This window comes from Leiobunum rupestre, chromosome 6, assembly GCF_980474605.1.
Source record: "Leiobunum rupestre chromosome 6, qqLeiRupe1.1.hap1, whole genome shotgun sequence".
Lineage (NCBI taxonomy): Eukaryota > Metazoa > Arthropoda > Arachnida > Opiliones > Sclerosomatidae > Leiobunum > Leiobunum rupestre.
This window is the reverse complement of record NC_143389.1, coordinates 22,926,669-22,940,529: the sequence shown is the minus strand read 5'-3', so window position 1 is coordinate 22,940,529 and position 13,861 is coordinate 22,926,669. Positions and strand designations below refer to the sequence as shown.

The 13,861-nt window shown below is 42.7% G+C and overlaps 3 protein-coding genes across 3 annotated transcripts; all 3 read left to right on the top strand.

Moving 5' to 3' along the window:
* Positions 1–7,677: 7,677 nt before the first annotated feature.
* Positions 7,678–8,115, top strand: LOC149940412 (uncharacterized). The gene has a single exon (XM_090179241.1). It carries the CDS (start codon positions 7,678–7,680, stop codon positions 8,113–8,115), a length of 438 nt encoding a protein of 145 aa, XP_090035367.1.
* Positions 8,116–10,142: 2,027 nt separating this feature from the next.
* LOC149940411 (uncharacterized protein F54H12.2-like) lies at positions 10,143–10,694 on the top strand. The gene has a single exon (XM_090179240.1). It carries the CDS (start codon positions 10,143–10,145, stop codon positions 10,692–10,694), a length of 552 nt encoding a protein of 183 aa, XP_090035366.1.
* Positions 10,695–12,283: 1,589 nt separating this feature from the next.
* Positions 12,284–12,877, top strand: LOC149940410 (baculoviral IAP repeat-containing protein 7-B-like). The gene has a single exon (XM_090179239.1). It carries the CDS (start codon positions 12,284–12,286, stop codon positions 12,875–12,877), a length of 594 nt encoding a protein of 197 aa, XP_090035365.1.
* The last annotated feature ends 984 nt before the right edge of the window (positions 12,878–13,861 follow it).

Sequence of the window (13,861 nt, the reverse complement as noted above, 5' to 3'; positions counted from 1 at the left end):
CCACTCTAAATAATGGAAATGAAAACCACCATATAAACGACGCGAAATAGTCTGAACGAAAACCACGATGTAAACCACTCTAAATAATGGAAATGAAAACCACCATATAAACGACGCGAAATAGTCTGAACCAAAACCACGATTTAAACCACTCTAAATAATGGAAATGAAAACCACCATATAAACGACGCGAAATAGTCTGAACGAAAACCACGATGTAAACCACTCTAAATAATGGAAATGAAAACCACCATATAAACGACGCGAAATAGTCTGAACCAAAACCACGATTTAAACCACTCTAAATAATGGAAATGAAAACCACCATATAAACGACGCGAAATAGTCTGAACGAAAACCACGATTTAAACCACTCTAAATAATGGAAATGAAAACTACCATATAAACGACGCGAAATAGTCTGAACCAAAACCACGATTTAAACCACTCTTAATAATTGAAATGAAAACCACCATATAAACGACGCGAAATAGTCTGAACCAAAACCACGATTTAAACCACTCTAAATAATGGAAATGAAAACTACCATATAAACGACGCGATATAGTCTGAACCAAAACCACGATTTAAACCACTCTAAATAATGGAAATGAAAACCACCATATAAACGACGTGAAATAGTCTGAACGAAAACCACGATGTAAACCACTCTAAATAATGGAAATGAAAACCACCATATAAACGACGCGAAATAGTCTGAAACAAAACCACGATGTAAACCACTCTAAATAATGGAAATGAAAACCACCATATAAACGACGCGAAATAGGGTGAACGAAAACCACGATTTAAACCACTCTAAATAATGGAAATGAAAACCACCATATAAACGACGCGAAATAGTCTGAACGAAAACCACGATTTAAACCACTCTAAATAATGGAAATGAAAACTACCATATAAACGACGCGATATAGTCTGAACCAAAACCACGATTTAAACCACTCTAAATAATGGAAATGAAAACCACCATATAAACGACGCGAAATAGTCTGAACCAAAACCACGATTTAAACCACTCTTAATAATGGAAATGAAAACCACCATATAAACGACGCGAAATAGTCTGAACCAAAACCACGATTTAAACCACTCTAAATAATGGAAATGAAAACTACCATATAAACGACGCGATATAGTCTGAACCAAAACCACGATTTAAACCACTCTAAATAATGGAAATGAAAACCACCATATAAACGACGTGAAATAGTCTGAACGAAAACCACGATGTAAACTACTCTAAATAATGGAAATGAAAACCACCATATAAACGACGCGAAATAGTCTGAAGGAAAACCACGATGTAAACCACTCTAAATAATGGAAATGAAAACCACCATATAAACGACGCGAAATAGTCTGAACGAAAACCACGATTTAAACCACTCTAAATAATGGAAATGAAAACTACCATATAAACGACGCGATATAGTCTGAACCAAAACCACGATTTAAACCACTCTAAATAATGGAAATGAAAACCACCATATAAACGACGCGAAATAGTCTGAACCAAAACCACGATTTAAACCACTCTTAATAATGGAAATGAAAACCACCATATAAACGACGCGAAATAGTCTGAACCAAAACCACGATTTAAACCACTCTAAATAATGGAAATGAAAACTACCATATAAACGACGCGATATAGTCTGAACCAAAACCACGATTTAAACCACTCTAAATAATGGAAATGAAAACCACCATATAAACGACGTGAAATAGTCTGAACGAAAACCACGATGTAAACCACTCTAAATAATGGAAATGAAAACCACCATATAAACGACGCGAAATAGTCTGAAACAAAACCACGATGTAAACCACTCTAAATAATGGAAATGAAAACCACCATAAAAACGACGCGAAATAGTCTGAACGAAAACCACGATTTAAAATACTCTAAATAATGGAAATGAAAACCCCCATTTAAACCACGCGATATAGTCTGAACCAAAACCACGATTTAAACCACTCTAAATAATGGAAATGAAAGCCACCATATAAACGACGCGATATAGTCTGAACGAAAACCACGATTTAAACCACTCTAAATAATGGAAATGAAAACCACCATATAAACGACGCGAAATAGTCTGAACCAAAACCACGATTTAAACCACTCTAAATAATGGAAATGAAAACCACCATATAAACGACGCGAAATAGTCTGAACGAAAACCACGATGTAAACCACTCTAAATAATGGAAATGAAAACCACCATATAAACGACGCGAAATAGTCTGAACGAAAACCACGATTTAAACCACTCTAAATAATGGAAATGAAAACCACCATATAAACGACGCGAAATAGTCTGAACGAAAACCACGATTTAAACCACTCTAAATAATGGAAATGAAAACCACCATATAAACGACGCGTAATAGTCTGAACCAAAACCACGATGTAAACCACTCTAAATAATGGAAATGAAAACCCCCATTTAAACCACGCGATATAGTCTGAAACTTTTTACGGAGGAAATGTTGTGGGGAAGTTTGTGGATTATATCAGAACTCTAGCGGATATTAAAAAAATCTACTTATTCGCCCACGCCGCGAAATGTTATGATCTCCAATTCGTTTTCAAAGCCGTTCTTTCAATCGACGAGACCTTTGTGCCCTTCGTGATAGTAAACGGGACTAAAATTATCTTCTTTAACTGTTTTAATTTCAATTTTATCGATTCCTATTCGTTCATCCCCATGGGACTCGCCGCGTTTAGGAAGACGTTTGGATAAGGGTAGATTCCCTCACCTTTTGTTTAATTTTGTCGAAAATAATTTCGATCCCGCTGACCCCATAACCACTAATTATTCGACCGAGAAGGGGGATAAATTTCCTCCCCTCGAAGCGTACGGGGCTAACTATCTAGGGGTAAAGGAAAGAGCGGCCCTTCTTAAATGGCACGGGGAGCAAATAGCCGCGGGCGGTCACTTTGACTTTCTAAAAGACGCGATTTCGTATTGCACGGCGGATGTCAATATACTCCGACTGGGATGCGCAACGTTTAGACGTGAATTCATGGAAATCTGCGACACTGACCCTTTCCGCGCTGCCATCACGCTCCCTGGCGCCTGCAATTACGTCTTTAGGAAACGCTTTATCATTCCTGACACGATAGGGATACTCCCCCCGGAGGGATGAAAAATAGGGACCGACAATCAACCGCGGCTTTTGAATGGCTCGCCTGGGAAGAAAAACGCAGGGGTATAAGAATAGTGTCAGCTATGCGGGGGCGGGAGGCTATGGTAGGTAAATTTAAAGTGGACGGTCTTGACGGAAATGACGTTTACATGTTCCAGGGCTGCTATTTTCATGGGTGCGTTCGCTGTCAAGTAGTGGGAAGAGACAGACCTCTATGGTCAGATCCCTCACAAACGTTCAACCTCAGGTACCAACAAACAGTCAGGGTCGTTGCTCAACTCCGGAAACTTAAGAAAAACGTTATAGAGATCTGGGAATGCGATTTTTACGAGCTTCGCCGTCAAGCGAAGGATAAGGCGTTTTTCGAAAAAGTACGCGCCATGATAATTTCACCCTTGAATCCTCGAGACGCGTTTTTCGGAGGGAGAGTTAACGGGACAGTCCTTTACTACAAGACCAAAGGCGATGAACGCGCGTTTAACGTCGACATGCTTTCACTTTACCCGACTGTCAACCTTCTAGATAGAATACCCGTCGGTCACCCGAAAGTTTTACTAGACCCGGATGATTTACGAGATCTCGATTCGCTGGACGGGTTAATTCAGTGCCGCGTTCTCGCCCCTCCTAAACTTTTTCACCCTATCCTACCCATGCACTGTAATTCGCGCCTTCTTTTCGTCTTATGTGGTACATGTGCACGTCTAAGATTTCAAGGACGGTGTCCTCATTCCGATCCCGAGCGGGCATTCGTGGGGACATTCGTTTCCGACGAACTGAAACTAGCCGTTTCCAGAGGTTACAAAGTGATTGAAATGTACGAAGCTTGGCATTATCAAACAACGCAGTATAACAAGGAGACCCAGGAGGGGGGCTTGTTTTCGGACTACATCAAGACCATGTACAAAATGAAGGCCGAGGCTTCGGGGTTTCCAGCTGGGATCACTACCCCCGACGAAAAAAACAAATACGTCTCGGATTTCGAGGACCACGAAGGCGTTAAACTCGATCCCGCTAAGATCGCGTTAAACCCCGGTAAACGTGCCGTCGCGAAGTTAATGTTAAATAGTTTTTACGGTAAGTGGGGACAACGGAATAACCTCGTAAAAACTGAGATCATTAAGGACCGAGAACAATTCTTTAAACTATTTAACGACCCGAATATCGAAAGGAAAAGTGTCTTGGCGATAAACGATAAGACGTTGCTTGTCAAATGGGAACATCTCAAGGAAATCGATCCGGCTCTGGCTCATGTAAACGTAGTTTTAGCCTGTTATACCACCGCTTTTGCCCGAATGAGGCTCTATAGTCACCTAGAGGCTCTAGGGAATAGTATATTATACCACGATACGGATAGTTTAATATATAGATCACGCGATGGCAATAAGCTAGTGCAGGAAGGGAGCTTCCTCGGGGATATGACGGACCAATTATCAGAATTTGGTCCAAATTGTCATATTACCGAATTTTGCTCGGGCGGCCCGAAAAATTACGCCTTCCGCGTACTCAACCGCGATACCGGTGAAATTAAGGAGGTCGTTAAGGCTAAAGGTCTCAGGCAGAACTATTCCACTAGAAATTCCATCTCTATGGACTCGTTGAAAGGGATGCTCGGAATCGACGTAGACGCGCCCACTCTCGAGAAAGAAATCGAAATCCCCCACCATATTTGTCGGTTAAATGATCATACAGTGGTAACTGTAAAGCAAGTTAAAAAATATCGACCAGTTGTCAATAAATTACGCGTTATCGATAATTTCGAAACATTACCGTTCGGCTATAAAGAATAATATTTAAAAAAAATGACTAGTTCAGAATGAAAAAACATATCCTAATATTCGGGTATAACCCGTTTATAGAATGTCTGTAAAAGGAATTATTGATTAATTACCCTTATACGCGAAGTTTCGCTATTAACTGTTTTTTATCCAACATATTCGAAAGATAAGTCGTTATGGCTTTAAAACTATTAACCTATAATGTAACTCATATTAGACGATAAGTCCCACTTAAAATGGCAGCATCAGTATTAAGTAAAGAACACCGCTAAACTCATATTTTATTTTTACCCGAACGGTTTGTTTCTTAAATATCGATGTAGTTTAACTTAGAGACCTCATTTAATAAAAGCATGTTACCGCTGTATGGTCCTTTCTCCGCTCTTCTGAGCGGGCCGAGCGGTAGCGGGAAGTCCGTTTTGATGGCGCGAATTATAAAAAATAAAGATGAAATGATTTCCCCCCCGCCGACAAAAATATTTTGGCATTATAGCGAGCGGCAAGCACTTTATGACACTTTAATAGACTCCGTAGTGTTCCGAGAAGGAGTCCCCAATCTCGATGATTACCCCGGTGAAGAAGGCGAACACATTCTCCTCATCGCCGACGATTTAATGAACGAGAACAATGGTCAAATCGGGGCTTTCTTCAGGAAAGGCGTTCACCACCGTAATATAAGCTTCGTATTTATAACCCAGAACATTTTCCCAAAAACAAAGGATGCGCGCGATTGTTCGCTGAACTCGAATTACATTGTTCTGTTTAAAAACCCTCGTGATCAACTTTAACCCGCTATATTATTCCGTCAACTTAGAGGCGCCAATTACCGGTTCGCTATCGAGGCCTATCTCGACGCGACCAAACGCCCTCACGGCTATATTCTTATCGACAATAGGCAGGAGTGCCCCGATGACTTCCGTTTGAGAACGGATATTTTCCCCGACGAAACCGAAATGGTCTATATCCCTAAGAAAAAAAGTAGGGAGTATAAAGTCAGCGGAGAGGAAGAAGTTCCTAACCAGTTCGAAAATGCCGGCCCTGGTTGCCGGACACAAAGATTTTCTCTCGGCCCTAGGTAGATCAAATTTTAAACAACGTCGCGCTATTCTCCATCACGCTAAAAAACCCTTAATTGATGCTATTGCTGAATGCTGCGATAATACTTTGAAAGGGAATTTAAAGTTAAACCCTTGTCAGAAACGAAAACTAGCTAAACAAAAGAAATTCATTAGACAGGTAGCCTCTACAAAAGCAGCCTGGCGTAAGAAGAAATTAATTTTAGTTCAAAAAGGTCACGGGATTCTAAGTATTCTCATCCCCACCGTTATTTCAGCCCTCAGTGGGATTTTAGGTCGTTCTTAAGGAAATAAAAAAATGTACGCTCAAAAGTTAGCCTTAGTCCCCCTCGACGCGTTAGGAAAAAATAATAATAATAATAATAATGTTCTCATCCCCTCTCGAGATACCCCTCAATTTTCGTTTCCACATCCGTTAGGGTCCTCCGTGGATGAATTAAATAATAGCATGACCGACGTACTCAATTCCAATCTTGACATTAGGGATAAAGTTAAATTATTCGAGCAGATGTTCCACCGTTATCAAAACATTAAGGATATAGCGACGAAGCCAAAAAATAGAAAAGAAACCGGGCAAGACACGGCCTTCTTAAATCTCGTACCTATCCAGTTTTAGGCCGAGTGCGAAGGACTTAATTAACCGATTGATTAGCTTAGGCGATAAAGTTTCGTGGTCGAGTGAAGGCGAGTTGTTTATAGATCAAACGCGCGTGCCTGGGTCAGATATCGCTACGCTCGTAAGTTACGCCGTTGGGGCTATAAATAGAAAACGAACCCCTCCCCACACCGGTTGGAACGAGTTCGACGCCTTGTTCACGCCTACGGTATCATTCAAGAAAACCATCCCGCGAGTGAAGAAGAAAAAAATTACATTTTCGGCGAAACCTAGAAAAGCATCAGTCGTTCGGACTCCGCTCCAATTTAAACCCCGGGTCTTATCGAAAGGGGTTATCAATAGAGGCGCGAAAAAAAGGAAAACGGAACAACCAATATGGGAAGAGTTTCTAACCCCGAGGCAGTCTTGAAAAAAATTTATTACGATCCAAAACATCCCGCGAGTTTCGACGGATTGGAAAAACTTAATCAGGCCGTGAAAGACAGAGGTATTCCCCGGGAAACGGTAGAAAAATGGTTAACGAAGCAAGAATCGTACACGTTACATCAAATAAGACCGCCTATCGGAAATTTAAAAGGAGCAAGGTTTTTGTAACTAATATTGGCGACCAGTTTCAAATGGACTTAGCGGACATGAGAGACATTTCCGAACACAATTCCGGCTTTAATTACCTACTAGTATGTATCGATACATTCTCGCGACGCGCGTGGGCAGTCCCTTTAAAAAGTAAGAAAGCCGAAGACGTAATCGCCGCGACCGAGAAAATATTCGAGGATCTCACGCCTCTTAAAGTTCAAACCGATAAAGGGGGGGAGTTCACGGGGAAAAAATATCAGGATTTCCTTAAAAGAAAAAAGTTAAATTCTTTACTAGCGAAAACGATACAATCAAAGCGTGTATGGTCGAGCGACTAAATCGTACGCTAAAGGCTAAAATGTATAAATATTTCACCGCTAATAACACCTATCGATACTTGGACGTCCTCCCTGATTTAATTCATAGCTACAATACCACGAAACATGCTACGATAAAAATGTCACCCCTAGACGTGAAACCGGATAATATCCTGAAAGTATTTAAAACAATTTACAAGGAAATCCCCGTGAAAAGCCGGCGTCAACCTAAACTTAAAGTCGGTGACTTTTGTCGTATCAGCAAATACAGGGGGGTCTTTGATAAAGCCTATCCCGGTACTTGGTCAAAGGAAGTCTTTAAAATCACCCGCCTCGTAAATTTAGACCCGCCCCTTTACACGATCGAAGATTTAACGGGGGAGGCAATAAAGGGACGTTACTATCAGGAAGAACTGCAATTAGTCGCTAAACCTCGACTATACAAGATCGATAAAATTCTCAAGTCTCGGAAACGCAAAAATCAGGTCGAATACCTTGTCAGTTTTGTAGGATATCCGTCGAACGCGAATTCGTGGGTCAAGAAAAAAGATGTATCTGACATTACCTTCAAACGCTAGCATGCGGGTTTACGCCGACAATACGATGGCCTCCTATACCTCAGCGTTACCGAAACCCGTCGAATTGGGGGGGGGGGGGGTCTTGGGAGTGCGGACTAGCTGAGATAAATTACACTAGCGCGTTCTTCAACGTCCTCGAGGGACAAAACACTATCGTTTTCATGGTTGTCGAATGTAACCCGTCTCCAATCGAAGTCAAGCAAAATGAACCGGAGACTAGCATCGAAAAAAACCTAGAGCCGCCTCAAGCCGATCAACCTACTTTGGGAATAACACTTAAAATTACCACGCCGGGGAAAAAAAATCCGGAAGGGAAAAAAACGGAGCAGATTTTCGATGTCGCCAAAAACGGTGAAACTCTTACGGGTGAAGCTCAGATCGCCGAATGCGCGGCTCAGCCTAGAAGACCCAGAGGGACCTCCCACGTTTATAGGGTACCCATAGGATACTATTCTTCTATCGAACATTTAATTAAGATAATAAACGAAAGTATTAAAGATATGAAGACGTCTCTTCAATATAACGAGATCACTCGCCGAGTTCGAATAAGCCCCTTTCGTCATAACGTACTTGTGCAATTTCATTTTGGTCTAGCCATGACATTGGGCTTCGATCCCGGGATTCAATCTTTGGAAAGGGGTTACCGGGGCGTTAGACCGGCCCTTATAGGCTTTCAAATCCCCCCTCAACTTTACGTTTACACTAATATCGTCGAAGATCAAATGGTGGGTGACACTCTCGTTCCTCTCGTTAGGATTGTCCCCGTAGAAGGCTCGTTCGGGGATAACGTCGGGAAAATATATGACGTGCCTCATTACGTGCGAGTCTCCAAACGCTATTTCAACACGATCCAAGTACATATAATGAACCCTCAGGGGAAACCGGCGCCATTTGCCTTCGGGTCTCTGACGGTTAAACTACATCTACGGAAACAAGATGCCTAAGCCGGATGTCCTCGACGCGCGGGGGTCCTGTCCGTATAAAAATTATTATCTTAACCAAGCCCAAACCGGGGGGTCTAATTTCTATCAAGGAGCGGCTTATCAGAAAGGACATGGTCTCGGAAGTCTGTTCTCGGGGCTCTTCCGCTGGGCCTCCCCTCTTTTAGTTAGAGGGGCGAAGTATTTAGGAAAACAAGCGTTGGGGGTCGGCAGTAAAATTCTCAATGACGCCGTTGCGGGTGAGAATATAAAATCTTCGGCGAGGAAACGTTTCGGTGAAGCGCTAGAAGGGATAACCGGACAAAGCGGTTCGGGGCGGAAAAAGCGTAGGAGAACTAAAACGAGAAGCAAGAAGAAAACAACGAGCAGGAGGAAAACTAGAAAAAGGACCGTTAAACGCAGAATCGGGACAGTAGCTCGTCGGAAGTCCACGAAACACGTTCGTGACATTTTTTCCCTCAACTAAAAAGAACCAAAATGTACAAAGTTGAAGCCTTGAAATCGGAATTGGACCTGTTCTCGGTCACCCCCGTGCAAACTAGCGTCGAAAGCGCGACTCCAACTTTCTATCGACCGATCTCTACGCTACGAGATGATTCCCAAATTGAATTTTGTATCCCTAAAAGCCCGGAGTATACGGATCTCGCGATGAGTCTCCTTCACGTTAAATGTAAAGTAACGCGGGAGAATGGGGCTAATTTAGACCCCGACGTTAAATTATCAACTTGTAATAACCTAATGCATAGTCTCTTCGATCAAATTGAAATCTACTTGAACGACAATTTAATCACGCCCTCGGCAAGTCGATATTCATACCGAGCCTATTTAGAATCGCTCTTGAACTATTCCGGCGAGGCTAAAACTTCTCACCTGACTTCGTGTCTCTACGCCAAAGACGCTGCCGGAAAGTTTGACGATATAATTACCAACTCGGGGAGCAAGATTCGTCAAGCAGCTATTAAGGATTCAAAGGAAATTTAATTAGTAGGGGCAATATACGCCGACCTTTTCAACATTCCGAAATACCTTCTAAGCGGGGTGGAAATTAAAGTTCGACTTTCTAGGAGTGAAACGGCCTTTGTCCTTATGGGAGACCCCTCCTTAAACGTGGGAAATTTTAAGATCGCTATAACGGACGCTACTTTGGAAATACGGAAATGCAAGATAAGTCCTCAAATCATTCTGGCTCACGAAAACGCTCTCTTAGGCGCCACAGCGAAGTACCCCTTTACCCGAACCGAAGTGAAAAGCCACGTACTGCTCACCGGCGTTTCAAATACGAGTCTCGACAATGTGTGGCTGGGACCGCTCCCTCAACGCGTTATAATCGGCCTAGTCTCGCATACGGCTTGCGCGGGCGATTTTCATAAAAATCCTTATAACTTTCAACCATTCGGGTTAAATTTCTTATCTCTCTACGTTGATTCGGACGCGGTTCCGAGCAAACCTCTCCAGCCCAAGTTTTCCCAGAATCAATTTGCCCGTGAATATTACACCTTGTTTACGGGGACTAATATACACTTTAAAGATGATGGGAATAATATATCGCACTCCGAATATCCGAGGGGTTATACTCTATATGCCTTTGATATCACGCCTGATCTTTCCGCGAGTGACAACTCTCATTGGAACCCCTAAGACGGGGACAGTTACGTATCGAGTTGGGATTCGAAACCCCGCTCACTGAATCGGTTTCGGTCGTTATTTACGGGGAATTCCATAGTTTAATGCAGATAGATAAAGATCGCAACGTGGTGATTGATTATTCAAATGAACACATTAGAAATAAACGAGATCCTCGGGCATTTACCCGGGTATCAAGGTGCCTTTGCTTCCGATAGACTCCCTGAATATATCCCTTCCTTCCCCGCCTCCCTGGTCGTTAACCTCGATCCTCACGATGGGCCCGGGACTCATTGGGTAGCTATTTACCTAGACGCTTTCAGGAGGGCCGGGTACTTTGACTCGGCGGGTCGTCCGGTGACCCTCCCCACGATAAAAAAGTTCCTGAGAAAAAAATTCCTCGAAAATACTCTACAATAGACGTCGTCTACAGGCCGTGGGAAGCAAAGTTTGCGGACAATACTGCGTGCTCTATCTGGAACATCGCTATAGGGGGCGGAGTTTGACCTCCTTCGCTGATAGGTTCACGAGGAACCAATGGAGTAATGACAATCGCGTGGAGACCCTATTTAAGAAGCGGATTTAACTTACCTTGAGTCAGAGGGGGTATCAGCCAACAGAAACATCATGGAAAGACCGCTGGTAGTTGTCGATTTTGAATTCTTACTCGGCGCGAAATACGAACCGGTCGTTAAAGAAGTTGCCGTCGCGTTCGTCGGGGAGTTTTCCCTAGTTAAAAGTTTATTCGTTAAACCTCCGTACCACGGTAGCGGTCTTTCTCACCACGTAGCCCGGCAAAATCAATGGGTCTTTACCCATATCAACGGTTACCTCTGGAACCACGGCGATACCCCTTACATCGAGCTAGAACATCGGCTCAAGGCCTTAACCGAGGACTCCGAATTCGTTTACTGCAAGGGAGAGGAGAAATGTCCCGTCCTCAGGAAACTCATCCCCCAAGAGGTGATCGAACTCGGGGAAATCGGTTGCCCCAAGGCCAAGGACATCAGCATCGGCCAGAACTATCGGTGTCGGTTTCATGGACGAGGGAGCCCGACGCTTCTCTGTGCGCGGGAGAAGGCCTGCCGCTTCGCCAAGTGGTTGGAGACCCATCACCAGACGGCTCCCTCGCCGCTCTTCGAGGAAGACGAAGGATTCTTTTAAAACTTTTCTTTATAAAAAAACAATTAATTATTTTTCGAACTCTTATGTTTTTAAAAAACCATTACGTAATTTTCTCAATTCGCGCGCGTATTTTCATTTCGTATCATTTTTCTTATATTCAGTGTTATCATTTTTTGTAATATCTTCCTTTGCGTTAATAAATGTTTCGTTCGAATTTGTTTTATTTTTCAACATACACGTCTAAACTCGTAAGGAAGTGTGGGGGAAAGAGAAAGTCGAGGTTTTTTTAAACGTCTAGTACCGGATCATTCTCTGGGTCATTCCCGAAGTCGGAGAAGTAAGAGGTAGACGCTTTTTTTCTTAAGATGAATTTTGAGAAAAACAGAATCGCTAGTTTCAAGAGTTTTCCCTGTAAGTTTTTAAACGTGAGGGAGCTAGCGAAAGCGGGTTTTTTCTACGTCGGTCAACGGGACAGCGTAATGTGTTTATCCTGTCAGCGTGTCGTCAAGGACTGGACGGCCGACGACGTCCCGTTACTAAGACACGAAAAAGAGTGTAACTTTTGTCCGTTCATAAGAAATGATTTTTCGGGGGATGTCCCAGCCCTGTCGATGGAGCTTGAAGGGTCAAAGCCGATGCGATACGAGATCGCGCGAATTCGTTCCTTTACTAGAGGATTTAATAATAATTATATTAAGAATAATATTAATAATAAGGAAGGTTTGCCGATTGATCCTTTAAGGGAAGCTAGGCATTTATCCAAAGCTGGTTTTTTTTATACGAATTTCAAAGATTGCGTAAAATGCTTTTCCTGTTCTAGGGAACTAATGAACTGGGATAAGGAAGATAGTCCGTTCGAGAAACATTGGGAAAATTTTCCTCATTGTAAGTTTCTTATTTCAAGGGGAAGAAGTGGAAATGTAAAGCATTTTATAGCCGCTGAGGATATCGTAGAAAAGGACAACCAATTGAATTATTCGACTTACCCCGAATCACGATTAATATACGATTCTTTAAACGAAATAGTCGAAGTCTTAGATGAAGGACAAGGTCTAGACATGCCCGGGGAATAATAGATTTCTCCCGAGGAATTCGAGGGGGGACGCGTGGTATTAATAGACTATTTTTAGGAGGTCGTTCACCCCCCAGTGAGAGATGGAAAGAGGGATTTACCCCCGCCTCGGTTCTAAGGATCATTCGATCGGTCGCGGACGAAGGTGATAGACACCATTTTTACTCGGCTTCCGTTAAAAAGATGCATTTTGAGAAAAATAGAATCGCTAGTTTCAGAGGGTTTCCATGTAAGTTTTTAAACGCGAGGGAGCTAGCGAAAGCTGGTTTTTTCTACACCGGGCACACTGATAACGTCATGTGCTTCTCTTGCGAGAGGGTCGTCAAGGGGTGGATGACTAATGACGTCCCGTTGCTGAAACATATCGAGCAGAATCGCTTATGTAAATTCGTAAATGACGAGAATACGGGGAATGTTCCCGTCCTAACACTGCCGAAAGACGATAAAGAGCAGACGGAGCTAAATCCTATGCGCCATGAGCTTGAGAGAATTCGCTCGTTTAACAAGGGATTCCCTGTTAATATCGTAGATGGTAGAGCCTTAGCTCGGGCTGGGTTTTATTATTTAAATTATAAAGATTCTGTTAAATGCTTCGCGTGTGAGGGTGAACTTATGGCTTGGGAAAAAGGCGATAGTCCTTTCGGTGAGCATTGGAAATATTTCCCCCATTGTAAATTTCTATTAGGGGAAGAATGTGGAAACGTAGTTCATTTTATAGCTGACGAGGATATTGTAGAAAATAACCAGCCACCTTATTCTTCGACTGCCGAGAAAGCCATAGTATACTGTTTTTTAAAAGAGGTGGTTGACATTTTAGAGGGTGATAAACGGAAACGACTGGAGACTAAACATTTTTGCACAATTGGATAATAGGTTTTGGAGGCCGTGGGAATCTCTCTTTTCCCTAACTTTCTCACGGTTTGAGAAATTCCTTCATTCGGGGTCTCTCCCCCCTAGTTAGAGATTTTCTCTCCCCCCCGGGATT

Bases quoted from the DNA above. Each gene is read 5' to 3' on its own strand.
- LOC149940412 (XM_090179241.1), top strand. From the start codon at position 7,678: ATGTCACCCCTAGACGTGAAACCGGATAATATCCTGAAAGTATTTAAA.
- LOC149940411 (XM_090179240.1), top strand. From the start codon at position 10,143: ATGGGAGACCCCTCCTTAAACGTGGGAAATTTTAAGATCGCTATAACG.
- LOC149940410 (XM_090179239.1), top strand. From the start codon at position 12,284: ATGTGTTTATCCTGTCAGCGTGTCGTCAAGGACTGGACGGCCGACGAC.